This window comes from Centropristis striata, chromosome 11 (genome assembly GCF_030273125.1).
Source record: "Centropristis striata isolate RG_2023a ecotype Rhode Island chromosome 11, C.striata_1.0, whole genome shotgun sequence".
Taxonomy (NCBI): Eukaryota; Metazoa; Chordata; class Actinopteri; order Perciformes; family Serranidae; genus Centropristis; species Centropristis striata.
In genome coordinates, this window is record NC_081527.1 from 27,656,594 (window position 1) to 27,676,361 (window position 19,768).

At 37.0% G+C, this 19,768-nt stretch overlaps 1 protein-coding gene across 3 annotated transcripts in view; it reads left to right on the forward strand.

The window, feature by feature from the left end:
• LOC131980958 (extended synaptotagmin-2-A-like) overlaps positions 1-19,768 on the forward strand; it is a 92,827-nt gene that overhangs the window by 14,206 nt on the left and 58,853 nt on the right. For all 3 annotated transcript variants that reach the window (XM_059345254.1, XM_059345255.1, XM_059345256.1), the window contains exons 3-6: positions 11,197-11,238; positions 13,647-13,781; positions 15,531-15,607; positions 16,019-16,091. In XM_059345254.1, coding sequence (XP_059201237.1) covers positions 11,197-11,238; positions 13,647-13,781; positions 15,531-15,607; positions 16,019-16,091 — 327 coding nt within the window. The remainder of the gene's footprint in view (positions 1-11,196; positions 11,239-13,646; positions 13,782-15,530; positions 15,608-16,018; positions 16,092-19,768) is intronic.

A 19,768-nucleotide genomic window follows, 5' to 3' on the forward strand; every position in this document is an offset into this window, starting at 1 on the left:
TCAGGTCATATAGGTTAGGCTGTGCTGAAAAGAAATTAGATCAACATGGCATGATAAACATATTTTTAAGTGGTAATTATATACAAGCAAAATAAAAAGGAATAACAAAATGGATAAAATAGCACAAAACCCCAAAGAGTTGAGATGCAGGGAGCAGTTGCAGCTCACTACAGACTCACTATTACAGGCTGTGCAATCTAAATGTATTCAACATGAAAATCTTTCCCTGTTCTGTCTTTGTGCCTTCAGCACAATAGAGCCTCAGATTTCCTTGACTGATCTCTCTCCTGGCTGCAGTCGATCCTCCTTACATCCTCGACAGCTCTTCTCTTTCTCTGTCTGAGCCTAAATATAGACGTCAGCATGAAGCAACCGTCTCGTCATAGAGCTCTCCTGTTTCTGCACCTTTCAACGCCTTTAGCGGTTTGACCAGAAGCTGATTGAGCATTTTTCTGCTTGTGTTTTTTGCTTTTGTGGGAAGCAGAGGCTGATTAGTAAACAGCAGTGACAGAACATGCATTAAGAATGACGATGAGAAACTATTTTAATTTGTTAGTTGCAGTTTGAATTCATAAATTCCAGCAACGCTTGACATAATTATTCATCCCCTCCACACCCCTTTCTCTCTCTCTCTCACACACATACATGCATTGTACTGGGGGTGTGGCTGGAAAGGGAGTTTAAGATTTCCAAACAGCTGTGACATATTTTCACTGTGAGTATAACCAACTGGGCTCGTTTTGACACACAGAAATACACACACACACACACACACACACACACACACACACACACACACACACACACACTATGAGGGGTATTTTATGCCAGCACACTATACTAAAACGCGTGTACAGTGCCTATGCGATGACATCAAACGTCAAACGTGCACATGTAAATTCCATTCACTTTCAATGGACAGACGAGCGTCACGCAGACGCTTTACACGCGTTGTTGCGCATGCGCCTACGTGACGGCTGCGTGACGGGTGAACTACGCCTCAAATAGGTGACATGAAGACCCGCGTGACTGTTAAGTACAATTCTACATGAGCGTACAGACACACGCTGTGTAGTGTGTGTCGAAATCATGTAGCGATGAGTGAAAGGGATAATTAAAATAATTTCAGCTACTTAAAAATAGTAGTAGTAAAGTGCGACGCTCACAGCCAGTTCCCAGCTTCACGCGCAGACATACAGTTCATTACGCACCAGCTGTAATTATATCTACACTGTTTTACCCAATTCGGCACTTATGCACAGTCCCATTATGTTTTACAGACATTTGTAGTTAGCTAATAAGGTAAAACATTTTGTTTAAGCTGCATTTTGCTGACTTTTACTCCTAAAACAGGCTAATTAAGCCTCTGGTTTTGGCCAGAAAAAAACGTTAAGTTTATCTGGTACGTTCAAGATAGTCTTTCTCTTTATCTATAAGTTATGCTTTCTTATAAACAATACCGTATGAACCTGAGACTATATGTAACAGCTGATCTGTGTATATATGCTGCAGAACATAGAAAATGAATAACTGTCAGGTCCTGATGATCCAGTGGACCTCGTGCGTAAATGCGCACAGCCTCTTCCTGAGTTTGTTCCTTATAGGCGTACAGGCGTTATAGGTGTTAACGCGTGTGTGTTATTGTCCTAAAGCCAACGCTTCAGTCGCCTTAACGTGTGCACGTGTAGACTAGAATAGTTATTTGTACATTGAGACGAGCGTGCACATAGGCGTCTGCTACGTTCGCTCGTGGCACTTTTCACCCGTCACCCATGTTATCTGGTGTACTTGCAATACGCGTGTCTGTAAGCACGCCTATTCATCAGACTTTATGCTGGCACAGGCGACGCGTTTTAGGCGTTTAAGTATAGTGTGCTGGCATAAAATACCCCTCATACACACACACACACACACACACACACACACACACACACGTGTAACCAAAAGGGAAACTCCAACTCTAAACTGATCACCAGTAATGAGTTAGAGGTGCTGCTGAGTTTTATCTCATTTTGCAGGATGCCAGTGTAGCTCCATTAGCTTGTATAATCTGTATATACACTGCTGTACAAAAGTTTGGACAAAAATTCGATCAAGTAAAGTCAGCTGAACATACTATTAGAGGTCGACTGATATATCGTCCGGCCGATATATATCGGGCCGATATTTGCGTTTTTTACTTGTATCCGTATCGGCCGATACATGTGTTAATATGTTTTGTTCATAAAAGTTTCTTTTTTTGTTTAAATTGAGACTTTTGACGTAACATTTGTTATCATTTTGTCATTTTTATCATGTAAATGGAGGGAGAAAAGGCAATATCGGCTTCAAGAATTAGCCCAAAAAAATTGGCAGCACATATCTGGGATCAGTTAAGACTGATGTCAAAATAATCGGTATCGGCCTTAAAAAACCTGTATCGTATCCCTGTATAGTCGACCACTAATCAAGTAAAATCAGCTGAACATACTATTAGGTTTGTACTATTTTTTTAATTCAAAGCTTTTATTGAGGTTTTTGAATTAAGCTTCAAATGCTTTTCATATTTCCAGAGTTTCAGCTGTGAGGTGTGTTCAAGCATGATAAAAAAGCTCTCATAGCTGATCTGACATGGAGTCAGGGCGGTCTGGGATCAGACCCCTTGGTCCTGGGGTTTGTGCTGGGTGAATTGGAGTTGCTGCAGCTCTCTGCTCTCTGCACTTCTCCCAGCGCAGTCTACTAGAGTCAGGAAGTGAGGCAGAGCGAACTATTCAGTAACAATCCTACACATCCACCACTGTAATATAATTCTACAAATAGCATAATACTGATAATATAATAGTGCATTATAATCTTTATCTTTATCTGCAGCTGTGCAGAAATACTGGCTTAAAACAGAATCAATAGACATGCAAAAAAAGGCTGCACACCATTCAAATCTTGATTTAGAATCGAATGTCAACATTATGAATAAAGCTTCGATGCTTGAACTATTCAGCACAGTTTTACATACTGTGGACTGAGAATTTCCAGTTTAAATCTCTCTAATCTAACCACTGTGCAGACTGCAGACGGCCCACAGAAAAATGCACTAACTCAGTATTTAGAGCCCAGTTGCACCGTCGTGGTTCAATAATGATCGAAGGTCACTGATGCAAGATCTTGCAGTATTGCCACACAACACTGTGGAGACTAGGGCTGGGCGATATATCGATATAAAAGATATATTGATATATTTTTAAATGTGATATGGAATTAGACCATATCGCATATATCGATATAGTTACACCCTTACTAGAGTTTGTCATATTTATTTCTTTTGTAATGTTCTTTATTCCTTTCTCATATAAATATATTTATTTCAGAAAAACATTGGCCTATTTAATTTCATAGGCTATTTTTATTTAAGATATTTTTTTATTTAAATGTGCACTTTATGGAGCTTTGATTTTTTTTTAAAAAAAGGTACACCTGTTATACAGTATTTATGTTCACTTAAATAATTGGTTTCATTAAAACTACTTGTGACATGTCATATTTGGCTTTGACTGAACATTTGCTCTCACTTTGCGATAAAAATATCTGGATATATATTTTAAATCGATATTCAGCCTAAATATATCGGGATATGACTTTTGGACCATATCGCCCAGCCCTAGTGGAGACATTGACTAAATGGAAGTTTAAATCATTTTATTCTTCTAATTTTGGTGCAAAAACTATTTCACATGTAAATAACACATCTGGTGTCTGACTTATACTGATTTGATCTCTGTAAAGTGGACATTACTGAAGGAAAGAAAGACTTCAATTAGATGATTAAATAGCTGATTCGGAACATTATACACAAGTGTAAAATATACATATGGACAAAACCTGTAATATACCTTAGCTGCATTAGCTCTGTTAGCTTATAGCATGCTAACTCAGGCTCCCAGTGCTTGCTAGTTATTAGCAGGCCGAATGTTTTTGTCCTTGATGTTTGTATATTTGTATCAAGCATCTTTTGCTTTTACGCCATAAAATAAATGTGAGATACTAGGTGTAGCATCTTGCCTTGAACTAGTTAGTGTTACAATAATTTTAAGACTGAGATAGGGTGGCCATTTCACATCAAAAAGGAGGACACTTTGCATACACAGGGACACACAAGCAGATATTTGTTTGGCATGATCCGGTTTTGAGCAGAGTTGTACCCCGATTAGCTTGATGCTTGTAAGTGCTAGCATGTCTCTCGATAGCTGCTTCGCCTTTGCTGCTCACCTCTACATCGCTTCCACATAATGTACAAAAATAATGAAACTCATCCCTCTTACTTTTTGTAACAAACCTGTGTTCTCTTGCCCATTCCGGGTTAAAGGAGATCTTTCGTTTGCCATTTTCAGACTTTCAGATGGCTCATTTGAATATTCAAATTAGCGATGTGTTAATGGAACCAACAAAATCCTTATTTTGACACAGATTTTTTGACACAGATTTTTAGCCAATAAGTATTACACTACCAAGGTAACGTGACAAAAGGCAGACCTTTTTTGTTATTTTCTTAAAAGGAGGACAAATGAGTGTCCGGATTAAGGCTGCGCCTGCAGCCGGACAGGGCATTTAAAAGCCACCCTAGACTGAGATGATTCTTCAGTGTCTCAACGCATCGATGCTGTAGTTTTACACTGTGAGCCGTTGGTTGGGATTTGAAGGAAATCTTGTGGATGGTGGAGCTGTTCCTCCAGTGCAATCAGAGCTAAAAGCTTTCAGATTCTCTGCTAAGAGCACATGTACAGGATGAATGACCTGAACAAACCTTTGTCCTTCGTCACCGTGAAACACTGCAGTGCCATTGTTGCTCTAAAAAGAGAGAAATGTCCCCAGTTTTTTTGAGGAAATGAATCAGTTTCCTTGCTTTGTCACTCTGTGGGCTACAGAAGGTTTTGCATCATTGAAAACTGTAAAAGAAATATAAATTAATTTTTAAACCACAGTTTTGTTCACCCCTCTGTTTCTCCTTGTATTATCGCTGCGTCGGCTTTATTTCCCATCACACATTTTGTGATTTATCCCCAGTGTTGTCTCTAACTGAGTCATAGTTTCTTCATTAGTCGTGGGTGTTGTTTCCTGTTTACATCATGTGAATGACTGTCATATGCTCTGAGTTTTAACTGCACTTCCTTTCCATTATTTTTTCCCATATACTTTTTCAGTCTTGCTCTCTCTGTCTCTGTGGTGGACCCTGAGAGAGGAGAAACTGTTGTTCTGCAGCTGCCTGTTTTATTGTACAGATGAGTCATTCTTTCCTCCACTGCTTCAGCTCCTTTGCTTTGTTTTGAGTTTGCAGCAGATGCAGCTGGTGTAGCTGTGATTAGTGTAGGTACCGACCAAAGGATGGATCATAGCCACATCTGGCACAGCTGCACTTTGTTCAACCTTGAAAAAACATGAAGTGTTCACGGCGTAAAAACAACACAGACAACCAACATTAGTGTTTACATGCTTGGTTCCACTCCATCTTTACACTCAAATTGCTCATCATGCGGCATGTGCCGTCTGTATGACAAAGAAATGGTTTCTCACTAGAAATTATTCAAACAGCAGTTGAAATTGCAATTGATATATATCGCAATATTTTTGTCGGGAAGTGAGAGCAAATGTTAGTCAAAGTGAAATATGACATATCACAAGTAGTTTTATTGAAACCGTTTATTGAAGTGACCATAAATACTGTATGACAACAGGTGTACCCTTTTTTAAAATAAAATTTCCATAAAGTGCACATTTAAATAAAAAAATATCTTAAATAAAAAGAGCCTATGAATCAAATTCTTTTTCTGAAATAAATATATTTATATGAGAAAAGAATAACGAACATTACAAAAGAACTAAATATGGCAAACCCTATTAAGGGCAGCCTTTATAAATTTATAAAGTAGCTTGCCTGGAGCAAGGATCACAGTTGGACTATATTTAACCAATATCTATATATGCCATATGGTCTAATTCTATATCACTTTTAAAAATATATCGAGATATTTTTTATATCAATGTATCGCCCAGCCCTATTTACTACAATCTTTTATTTGTTGTTGTTTTGGCTTGTTCATCCTTGTTACAAACTACATATCCATCGAAACAAAAGTTGAAGTTAAAGAGAAACATGTTAGGCATGCTCAGAGAAATACTGGGAGCAATAAATCAGTATGTGTCATGTGTCCATGAAAAAAACAAACAAACAAAATTTGCTCCGTTTTTAATGGTAACCATTAAATCTTTGTGTGTGTTATAACAAAATGCTTTCACATTATCACAGTATATTATGTTACAATTTTAACTTTGAGTCAACATCTAATGTACAAATATCAATATAAATGCAATATATCTACCAATATTGCCTTCTTTGATAAGAATCCCTGTCATACTGAGGGAGACATTTCACAGTTGACAGATAAACCTGTCGGCGCTCTCTAAACATATTGATAATAAAAATGTTTCTATATCACCTCAGATATATGTTTGCATTTATGTGGTAATAATACTAATAGTACTACTACTACTAATAATAATAATAATGATAATGATAATAATAATAATACACTTCATTTATGGGCGCCTTTCACGTCACTTAAGGGCACCTTACAAACACAGCAAGAAACACTAGATAAAAACAAGAACACAATCAGCTACAGAAAAAGAAACAACTACATAAAAACAACAAACAAGGTCAAACAGTAAAGTCTGATCTAAACAAGTGAGTCTTGAGCTGTGATTTGAAGGTGGAGAGAGAGGTACTTTGTGGGAGAGAGTTCCAGAGATAGGGGGCTGCACGGCTCAAAGCTCTGGACCCCATTGAAGAGAGCCGGGCAGGAGGAGTAGTGAGGAGCAGGGAGGAGGAGGATCGAAGGGTCCTGGAGGGTGTGTAGGCGTGAAGGAGATCAGAAAGGTACGGAGGTGCGAGGTGATGAAGAGTTTTGAAATTGAGAAGTATCTTGAAATCCATGCAGTATTTAACAGCTAGGAGGAGGTTCTGGTGATGATCCAGACAGCTGAGTTCTGGACCAGTTGGAGTTTATGGAGAAGCTTGAGAGGTAGACCAGAAAGGAGGGAATAACAGAAATCTATACGGGAGGTAACCATGGCAGTGCAGTTTCTTGTTATTTATCAGCCCAATGATACACCAATATGGATATATCTGCAGTAAAGAAGTAAAGGAAGTAGGTTTGTCACGATACTAAAATTTTCAACTCGATACCATTACTCAGGAAAATATTCAATACTTGATACCATTTTCGATACCACAAGGATAAAAGCAAAGACCCCCAAATTTAACAGAAATATTTTTATTAAGAAAAGAAAAAGAAAAATGCAACATGTAAAAATTAACGGAACCACAGGTTTAATATTTATAATAAAAGAGGTAATGCAAATACTGATTCTCGATACTTTTTAAATTTGAGTATCGTATCCAGATACAACGTTTTAGGGTTGTCAAAAGTATCCATACTCAATACAGTATTGATACTTTTGACAACCCTAAAAGGAAGTTTCCAATCATGTGTTTTGAAGTTTGATGAAGGGCTCTTGGTGGTGCGCTTTTTGTTTTTACATTACAATCACCAATCATGCCTTAAAAGTTATATTTCGACTCACTGTACTTATAAACTTGAATTGATCCAATAAAAGTGTATTCATGGGACTGTACTTTAAAACGGTGAATAAAAAAAGGTGAATTTAGTGTACTTTTAATACATGTACACAAGTACATGCATTTATAGATTTACATGCAAAACACAGTTCTTACTTTATTTTCATTAATTGAATATGCTTCTTTTTCTTGTTGTGTAAGAGATGATACAGACATTGTAATGGTTATTACAATTAATTTGTGATAACTTGAAGAAACATCATGGTTGTTTTTGTCTCACTGAATTCAAAGAGTGAAAAGATAAAGCACTCATACACAAACTATTTACTTATTTATGTATTTAGGGACTAAAACCTTCCTGGAACTCCCCCTCTGCTCACATGCATTGTGTTCATGGTGCTACACACATAAACTCTATCAGGGTTTATGTGTTTCTGCCGTGGGCTCCAGTTTTTTTGGTTATGTAACGGCTCTGTCACAGTCGACTCCCAGTCCTCTACAGCAGCTCTGATGCAGCTGCACTGACACGCTGTCAGATTGTATCCCACTGCAGCTCTGTAGAATCTGTCCTCTTAGGTAGTCAGATGTGTGAGCAAGTAACGCAGAGAACCACTGTATCCGATATGCAATGCAATATGGATTGGATGGCTTGGTGCAAAATCGAAATCGTGAAAATACCACTCTGAACTGTAAATGATAATTCAATTCTGAAGTCTCTAGTAGGGCTGGGCGATATGGACCAAAAGTCATATCCTGATATATTTAGGCTGAATATCGCTATACGATATATATCCTGATATTTTTATTGCAAAGTGAGAGCAAATGTTCAGTCAAAGTCAATCCAGTCCAATCCACTTTATTTATAAAGCACAATATTGGCAAACACAAGGTTTCCAAAGTGCTGCACAACAATAAATAGATACACAATACAAAGAGATGAAATAAACAATAGAACAGTAAAATACAATAAGATAAAATAAGATAAATAAAATGTACTGCCCGCACAAAATAAAATATGTATGTATACAAATAAAAACATAATATCATAAAAAAAATTCAAAGCCAAATATGACATGTCACAAGTAATTTTATTGAAATGTTTTAAGTGAAGATAAATACTGTATAACAACAGGAGTACCTTTTTAAAAACAATCAAAGCTCCATAACGTGCACATTTAAATAAAAAATATCTTAAATAAAAATAGCATATGAAATAAAATAGGCCAATCTTTTCCTGAAATTTCCGCTTAGTAATCTCCAAATTTTAGTTGTCACCAGGGAAGCCAAGAGTCTTCCAGCGTGTGTGCAGGCTTCTACAGGCTGCAACAGACACTGTTTCAGTGCTGCTCTGCCAAACAGAACTGGCATGGACAGGGCAGAAAGAGCAAGATACATAATACTGTGTCAAAACAAAGAGGAGTGTTTATCTGTGCTAATTAGGATTTACACAGAAGGCTGGCATACAAACTCACAAACCTGCAGTTTGCTGAATAATTACATGCACACGGTTTGGTGTATTTTTAGTTTTCTCATTTGGTTTTCGTATCAGAAATGTTCACCTGTACTCTGCAGTAAAACTGAATCTATCCTCAGTGATATAAATGGGTAGGAATGTGACATTATAATTATGTTTTCTGTGCATTTGTAGCATTTATTTTAGGTGTATATAACAAACTTGCAACTGGCATGCCATTTCAATAAAGGATAGTTATGCTATATAGTGATTCCAGGGACAAATGTACTTTTTCTGATCATATTTTTTCTGAGAGGCTGTGGCTCTGACTTATACGGTGGCCCTGAAGTACAAACCACGCCAGCAATTCACACAACACAACAGCAATTCACACAACGCACCAGCAATTCACACAACGCACCAGCAATTCACACAACGCACCAGCAATTCACACAACGCACCAGCAATTCACACAACGCACAAGCAATTCACACAACACTCCAGCAATTTACACAACATGCCAGTAATTCACACAACATGCCAGCAATTCACACAATGCACCAGCAATTCATCACAACGTAAAGGGTAGGTACATATTGGACACTGATCCTCCTCCTAATTGGTTGCTGCAGTCAAGTGAGCTGTCATTAGTCAAACCAGCCACCCCTATATGTGTGGTGCGCCTGGATTGTGGTATTAATAGTAATAGTAAATTAACTTTACATGAACACATCACGTGAAATAATCAAATTGCGCCACGTCGAAAATTAATTTGTTGCGTCGGCGAAATTCATAATACAATAAATTTTATTCTGATATTCCACAATGAAACGCTCTGTAAGTTTGTGAGAAGATACCGGAGGTCCTCCAGAATTTATTAGACGTGGAATTATTGATTGGAAACAGACAGTTTTCATTTAATTAATTTTTTAATATAATAGTTGATGTGTCGACGTTCGGTTTTCAGTTTTCATAATAAAGTGTTACACAACCAGGCCCGAATACCAGGTAAATATGGAAAGAAGATTAATTGCATGATATTCACAGAACTGCTTACTGTGGATTTAAAAAATAAATAAAATGCCTTTCGATATAGATTGTACAGTAAAATATTACAGTATATTAAAAATGAATAAATGAAAACTGTCTGTGAGAAAGAATGACAGTAAAGTGTTTATCCTTCATGTCACCTCGCTCTGAGCAGTCTTAATGAATTTACCATAAATATCACAATACAGGCGCACAACATTATATAGGGGTGGCTGGTTTGACTAATGATGGCTCACTTGACGGCAGCAACCAATCGGGAGGAGGATCAGTGTCCAATATGTGCCTAGTAGGTACATATTGGACACTGATCCTCCTCCTGATACCCTTTCCATTGTGGTGAATTGCTGGCGTGTTGTGATGAATTGCTATTGTGGTTTGCACTTCAGGGCCACCGTAGACTTATGATCTTCCTGCTTATCTCTGTGCAGTTGCCTGTCCTCATTGAGCCTTCATTGTAATTCATCCTCAATGACATCTTAACACATTGACTGCTTTTTGAATTTTGAGGCAATTTGTTTTTTTGGTTGTGTTTTGTAGAAAGAGAAAGTATGGAAATTTGAGTCAAGTTCAACACAAATTTCCAAGCATTAGCTGCAACTGGATGAAACAAAAATAGATTTCAGTTTTTACTTGTATGATCTGGCATTGTAGATTGTAGTAATTGTTGCAGACTGCAGCACCTTAAAACTTTAGTCACATAGGAGCATGAAGTAAATCACAGGAGGAAAAGCGACAGAAATGTGACCTTTTGACGTAAGAAATCAGGCATGGATGTGTTCTGTAATTACATTACATTACATTACATGTCATTTAGCAGACGCTTTTGTCCAAAGCAACTTACAATAAGTGCATTCAACCTGATGGTACTAGACATAGACCATAGGAATCGAGTAAGTACATAACTTTAAGAGCTAACTGTCATTGCTAAGGAGTGCTATATGATAAAGAAGAAAAGAAGAGAAAAGAATAAGAATGTTTTTTTTTTTTTTTTTTAAATATATATATCTGTTAGGTGACCTGATCTGTAATTCATCATGAATATAAATCACATTTGTAACTCTTCCCTTTCTGTCTCTCATTTCAGGTCCACTATCCAGATGTTGAGAGGGTGGAGTGGCTGAACAAGGTACACACACACACACACACACACACACACACACACACACACAATTATAGGCATACTCAACCCTTAATATGACCATGCATGCCTCAATGGTGAACAAGTAATCCAAAAATGGCCAAAAATGCTGTAAGTTCTTGAACTGCAGTAAATGTCCAGTTTTAACAAAGCTACTGAATATCAAAGCATCTGTTGCAAACTGTCACACAACTTGTGCAGTTTAATCCCACCTTAATTTATCAAGCTGTATGCTTACTTCCCAATAACATGTGATTTATCTCATCCTACTCATCCCAACTGGCACAGACTCACCTTGTGCCTGGGTAAGCCTGTGTTAGTGATGGAAGGGTTTCAAATATTAAGATTGCAGAGAAAAGGCATGCATTTGTGAAGTAGCAAGAATACAACTGGATTAATGAGACTTGAATTATGTTTCCAAAGAGTTAAGTTAGTTTGTAAACAGACGTTTTGATATAGTTTATAATCTAGTTGTTAAACCTTGCTCCCATATACTTTAATTAATCAATGATTTACTACATTTTTGTCAATTTTCTGTTCGTCCATTTATTATGAAGGCAGGGCTGGGCAATATGGCCAACACCCTTTATCCAGTTATAGGTCAATTCACAGTTCGATAAAGATTTATATCACAATACAGCACTTTTTCTAGTAATTCAACATATGAAATAACCAGATGGCTAAGGATATTTTTGTATACTTATCAAACAGAACTTCTATGGTTTGCTACAGCTTTGCTCCCATGTGCAAGAATCAGAATGTAAAGCATCCAAATAATCCAAATATTTCCACAATGCATTTTGGCTATTTTTGACATCACAATAGAAACAATTTGGAAAAATATTTACAATATACATTTTTATTGTATCGTTTATTGTGTTGTTTTGACGCTCTATATCAGGGATGGGCAACTGGAGGCCAGGGGGCCACATACAGCCCGCACCCTCATTTGAAGTGGCCCTCAGTACAACTACATGCATTTGAGCATGAAATCTTAAAAGTGCAGTGTAAAAATGCACAAAATTACTTTTTGCAATTAATGTTGGTCTGCTGTTCTTGCACTGAAAAAAAAGAAATCACAGTAACTGGTTATTTTTTATTTGCTTCAAACCTTTTGTATTCCTATTTATACTGTTATACATGCATTTGAGCATGAAATATGTTAAGTTACTGCACTACAAACTTTTAAAATTTAAAATTGCAGTTTCATCATATCTGATAAGTGCACGGTCTTATATGTGGCCCTGTGGTAGTGTCCGTGAAAAATTGTGGCTCCAGCATTTAAGTTACCCATCCCTGCTCTATATCATTGAATCGCACAGCCCTCTGTAGCATGTGAGAAAAAACATGTTTTCTTCAAGACTTCAAAGTAATGTGCAGTGAGTATCTGATATACAAATGGTCATTGTTAAGATAGAAGTGTTCCTTTAACTCTCGTCGACTGGTTTGCTCTACGTCAGGCGCTGTAAGCCTGTTAGCAGACGCACACAGGTAGTATATAAATAGGATCTGAATCTGGAGCTCTGCTAGACCCTGACCCAGTGCTAACACCTCCCTGGAGATGCAGAGAGACAGAGGGAGGCGGAGAGAGTGATAGAGAGGTATAGGGAGAGAAGAGGGAGAGCAGCACTTACTGTAAACGTTCAGGTCGACTTCCAGGAAGAATTTAATGGATGCTGATGAAGAAGAAAATAGCTTTTTAATATCTAAACATCACATAGTGGTTTTACTGCTGCATTTGTCTTTTATGGTTGTTTACAGGCCGACTTAAAATGTTTTTGGGTATCATAAAATGTATGTGCATAAGCAGCAAAAGCAGTTTTTCAGAATTTGTCTCCCAGCTCAGAGACCACACCCCACAAAGAGCATGTCAGGTAACCTCCAGCCCTGAGCACATTCCTGCCTGTTCGCTAACACACATTCATGTCGTCTCGTCTCTCAGCCCATAAAAAAAAAATCTTCAAAGGTTTTTCTGGGTCAGTGAGCTGCAGATGATAGATAAAGCGAGGAGAGAAAATCTGTGAACTCAAAGTCCCCACAGTGCCAATAGATAAATGAATAATTCCCATTATTTGTATTACTGTGAAACTATTCATGCACAGGACATAGATTAAAATCTGTAGTTTGCAGCAGTTTTACATTGTCTAGTATTGCAGACTTCTGTTTGTTAGTCAACACAGCGCTGCACTGTTTCTCATTTAAACCACATTAATATATTGCCACATAAATCTCCTGTGTCTCCAAACAATGAGAAGCCAGATCTCTTCCCACAAATAAAAAGGAAAACAGAGGAATTCCTCCAAGAATGTGGCATCCAAAAAGGGGTCTTGGCTGCAGTCTGGCATCCAACATGTGGGGTTTATTCTAATTCTGTCTCTGTTTCTCTCTCCCCTCAGACGGTGAAGCAGATGTGGCCGTTCATCTGCCAGTTTGTGGACAAGCTGTTCAGGGAGACCATCGAGCCGGCGGTGAAGGGGGCCAACCCTCATCTCAGCTCCTTCTGCTTCACCAAGATCGACATGGGCGACAAGGTGACGAGATGACAAACACCAAGACTGTCAACATGATATTAATACATCCAATATCTGATCTGTAAAGGAGATTAAACTTGAACTAAAACAAACAAAACTGCAGCACAAAAACAGTACAAACAGAAAGATCATCACATAAAACTACTCCTATGTGCTATTAGGTTACTGGTGCTTAGGGCTGTGCAATGTTTTATTATAATACCTGCCCTATAAACAATATTTTTAGTCTATGCTGTTTTCTTTAAAATAACTGTTTGATTTAACCCTTTGATGCATATTATCACAGCAGTGGGATCATTCTAGTAAATCAACTTGAATTTAGAGGGAACTCAGCTTATAAACAATATTTTAAAGGACTTGAATTTTGGAATTCCACATCAGAACTTCCTGATATTGTCTGAGTGAAACTCTGAGGTGTGTACTTTTTTAAAACAATATGTTTATTGACATTTTCTTACATAACAAAACCACATTACAAATAAACTACAAACATACACTTCTCAGCCACATAACACTTAACATAATCATTAATGACCTCATACAATTGTGGGTATTGAACTATTGATTAATTCTGTTATAAGGTTTTCGTAGCGGACTACTTATACCTCTTCATTGTGTACTGTCATTTTAAAGCTAAATTGGTCTTTGGAAAAGTATTCTATATTCATACATTTTAATTATTGTTTGTGCAGTCTAAGTGTCACCTTTTTCAATTTGTAGGCAGTAGTTTTCATTATTTATGGTTTTATTTATTTATTATTACTCAACCGACTTATTGAATGAATGTAAAATTGCCTTGAATCACCTTTCACCATATGGTTGTTTTTATTTTGATGTCAGTTCTTGCCACTCTTACCATAATGCCTAGTATATGCACATACTGCAAAACAGTGTCGGGGCGAAATTTGACCGTTTTTTCCTCATGTGTATGTTGACTTGACTGCCATGTTCAGAATACATTTTTGGGGGGTAATTGATTGTTCTGGTCTGGGCTCCTCTCTGGGATCTTTAAGATTGTTGAGAACTCATGACAATAATTGGCATTAAACTGTTAATAGGTGGTTGATCAGTTTGAGTTGCCTTGTCTCCTGCATGTAAACACAACCTACTTTTAATGCATATGACCACAAGGAATTACCTCCATATGATGAAATGTTCTTCTGCGATATTGATATATTTAAATATGTTCAATCTAAACCCTCCGCTGATGCTATTACATCTCTGTGTCAAAGCAATTTTGCAAGCAACAATATAATATACACAAATAGATATGAAATACTGCAGTGTTACATTATAAAAGTATTAAAAATGATGTTTTATTTGTACTGGATGGACAAAAACATGCAAAATAACCAGTGTGGATCTCTAATACAGCTGCTCAGAGCTTCTGTCAAAGTGTAGGTGTTTTTATCGCTGGGTTTCTATTTTGGTCTACTTTGTTGCTTTCATGACTCCCATGAACAGAAATTTCTGCTCAGTCTCCATTTTATCAGAGTAGAACAAAAGCAGCAAATCTGTTTTTTAATACGAGCTGTGTTCTGTTATGAAAAGCATTCCTCCTCTGTTTGTACCAAGCTGTCTTTTGTTTGTCTTTTCTGACTTGAACCACATACTGAGACAGATTATGCTAGCATTCCACAGCAGAGCATCGTATTTAGGTAATAAACAGACAGCCAAACTGAAAGGCCAGAGTCTGGACACAATTGAGAGAGATTTGCTCACTTTTACCTGTTTTGTGTGTTTCTGCAGCCACTGAGAGTGAACGGGGTGAAAGTTTACACAGAGAATGTGGATAAGAGGCAGGTCATCATGGACCTGCAGGTCAGGTACAGTCAGACTCGCACTCACACTCACAAACTCTCTACTTTACCACTGATCACTGGTAGTTTCTGAAGGATAATTCTGGTGAAATTCCATGTTATTATTATGGTCAAAAAATCCCCAAAAGACCAAAACCAACAATGACTTGATCCCAATAACAAGCAGTGAAAGATGTGCAAATAGTCTCAAATGCACTATTTACAATCCAGAAACCCAAGGACACTTATAAATTTAAAAACTACAGCACCCAGCTGTTTTAGCAAATGGCTGCCAGCAAACCAGCCTTTTCATTTAAAGTCCCTGTGGAACAGAAGTTCTCTTTAGTTTCAGTAATGTATCGTTTTCCCCACATTCTTATTTCTCACCTCACTTTCATTACAACTTTAATATTCTTATTGTATTTTTCTTTCTCTCAGTTTCGTAGGGAACACAGAGATTGACGTGGACATCAAGAAATACTACTGCAGAGCTGGAATCAAAAGTATACAGGTAATTCTACCGAGACATCAGAAGACTTTGAAAAGATTTGGAAAATACTCCTGGAAAACTATCAGCTCACACCTGCTCACATCTGAAGACAAGTGTTTAGAGTTTTTAGTCTCGGACTGAGATTTTAGACAGACTGTGAATCTTGCAGGGTAACTATTTACAAGACTACAACTAGATTCTTTTAGCATTTTTTTTCCTACCATTTCCACCATTTCCACCTTAGTAAAAACTTACTAAATGGAGGAGAAGCAGCTTTTGGCTCCAGCTGCTCTAGTGTGTGCAGCTGTTTGTGTTGAAAAAAAAAAAACAAGAAGAAGAAGACCCACAAAATGCCCCTCACAAAGCTGAAAAAGGGTTTCTGTTTTCCTGACATGAAAGTTGACTATTTTACAGTAAAAATAGATATAAGGAAGAATAAAGGAATGGAACATTTAGAAATTAATTCATGATATACATTTATGTCCTATTTAATTATAATGTCTTTAATTGAATAATTATATTTATCAGCTCTATCAACTTTCATTAAGTTAATCATACATTAATCATCGATAATTTTTTACTTATTTATGCATACATTTATTTATACATTTTAACTGGGTCTCCTCACTGTTCTCTTTACTAAGAAACAGCGCCCACAAAAATCTAAATATATGACATCACTATATTTGTAATTAGGACTGAGCTTACTAGCATTATTGTGATGTTGCTTTTTCCTGTGGAAGTGGTTTTACTGGGTCTGGAACCGGGGACCTTTCCCCCGCTCATCTATTGGTTGGTGATACGTCACTGAGACTTGAGATAATATCAAACCCGTTTGATATGATCCAAACCCAAGACTAGGAAAAGACTGATATGAAAAAAAAGAAGCAGATTACTACCTTAAACTTAACCATGGAGATGACGGGAGCACCGTGACTCCAGTAAAACTCCTAGATTTACTAAAGACTTTCAGTTTTAGTCTGGGACTGTGGAAATCATTTGGTGTAAGCCCAGCATTAGACTACGGTGAGGAATCAGTGCGGTTTGTAGTTTTATGTCTTGTCAAGTGAAGAACACAAACAATAGCAATTTATACAATTATTTTTTTAATTAAATTATTGCAAAAATGATTCGTATCCAATTTGAACTTCTCAAATGTGATCATTTTTCTTTTTTTCCTCTCTCATGCACTTAGCATGCTTTAAGATTATTTTTAGACATTTAAAACCAATTTAAACAATTTTCAGTCAATCAGAAAAATAATCAACTGATTTGCTAATAATTTAATATTTTATTATATATTATTATTTTGATTATAAAGAAACTTTTTTCTGTTTTGTTAAATAAATATTACAACAGAAAAGATAACATAAGCTATGAAAAAAATACAAAAGATCAGGGTTGCAACTAATCAAGGTCATTATCAGTAATATATCAGCTATTTGTTTTATTTATCCACTAATGTAGTTTAACGTTTAGTCTATACAGTGTCCAAAAAAGGAACAGAGAAGTCTGATCAGCAGTTTCAAACTTTAGGATATTTAATCAATGATAATATGAAAGAGAAGAGCAGTATTTTTATTTTATTTTAGATGCCAGAACCAGTGAATCTGTGGACATTTTGGTAACACTTTATATTAGGGAACACATATTCAACATTAATTAGTTGCTTAATAGCATGCAAATAAGTAAGATTTTGGCTCTTAATTAGTGATTGGTTTCCAGGGTTTCGTTCACCGCTATGTAGAGACTTATAAAGTCCATACAAAGTAAATCATATTAAGATCGTAACTCATATACAACAACTTCTTTACTTACTACTAATAAGCAATAATTCTGAGGTTATTGAGGGAAAACTCTTAGTTAATGTCTTACTGGTTGTATAATTAGGCCATGCAGAATAAGGTATTAATAACTACTTAATAATGACTAATTAAGAGCCAATATGTTACTTATTTGCATGCTAATAAGCAACTAATTAATGTTGAATATGTGTACCCTAATCTAAGGTGTTACCGACATTTTTTACAAGAATAGGCTGATACTGTATATTAACTGATAGATTGTTGCAACAGTAGAAATACTAAAATAAAACAAAAATACAAAAAAAGAGTTACTATATCAATCAAGTTGATATAGTAACTTCAAATCAATTTAGAGCAATATTTGACCAAATATTTGATCCACATCGGCAAGCATAATAATACAATTGTGATGAGGCTACATAGAGGATGAAGAAGAGACTTTGAGACAGATGTTATGGGTACTAGCCCTCATTTTTCTGACCATGACCAGCGTATTAACCCGCGACCTCTCCAGAGACATTTTTACATAATGTGTTGACACAGGGCTGATAACGGAGACGTTATCCTCTCCGCTGCAGGCAGAGGATCAGGCCATATTTACTGTTCAGAGATCAGAGACCAGGAGGGAGAGAAAGTGAAGATTTACAAAGAGAAACGCTGCAAGTCAATATTTGCCTCTGTGCGTTGCTAAAATTTTCTAGCTGCAGTCTTGGACTGTATGTCGGCTTTTCATAGGTTTCTGGAGAAATAAGTAGTTCACACGCTGAAGATGTTAACATTATCGTGAATGATGAGTCACACTCAAAGATGCTTTTTCACACATTTCTTCCCTTTAAATGTCAGACTACATTAACTCTCTCCTTTTTTGTCACATCAGTTACTGAATAGAGAGCTTCTTCTTCTTCCTCTGGTTCAAATGAATCCTGACACAAATAATCATTTATAAATGGGAGGGTGGAGAGGATAAACAACAGCCTATCTTCAATCTTTCCACTGCACCCATTTTGATGAGCAAAATGTTGGTATTTGATTACTCAGAGTGAACTACGACCAAATTTGGAGCTGCAGACGGGCAGTCTACATATCTGAGGTTTGAGTCACTGCAGCCACTGAGAAAGCTGCGTCCGTAATGATGAGAAGGGGGAAACATTCACTCGCTTCTTAAGGATTATCACACATGTCTGTGATTTCAGTTTAACATGGCAAAAAGCTTTGACTTGCACCTGCTTTTTGCATTCAAGAGTTTTGCATTGATGACTGATCAGATGGTGTTCTCTCCTCATGACTCTGACTACAAAGGTTTCCTAATGTCAGCAAGTCACAATCTGTTCTCAGTGGAGAAATGTCAGATGTCAAGTAAACAGTTTGGCCTTGTTTTTCTGAGACAGCACAAGGCCAATGTGTTTTAGGTTTGAGTAGAAATACTGTACGAGAATTACTGAATGAGGACAGAGCATGAAAAGAAAGAAAGACAAGTGACAGTTAGAGAGCATGATGATGAGTTCAGACTGTATAATATCAGTCAGGAATGGTGTTATCGTATGTAGTCGGACCTCTTGGCTTACAGCAGGAAAAAAAGCACCATGATCACCTGGTCTGACAATCCCTAAAGCCTGATTTCCACCAGGCACCATCAATCTGTAGCATTTTCTCTGCGTCAAGCTCAACAGAGCAGATTGCACCAGACAGGAAATCCGACACAGAATCAACGTAATACACTTCCGCCCCCTTTCAAAATAAAACACAATACGCAGTTCATGCAGCCTAAAACTACTTCACATCAACATTATGTTATTACTGGGGGACCAGATCAGCAATCAATCAATCAATCAATCAATCAAAGGGTCTGAGAGGGTCGGAGACATGAACAACGACTGATTGTTGAAGTGTAAC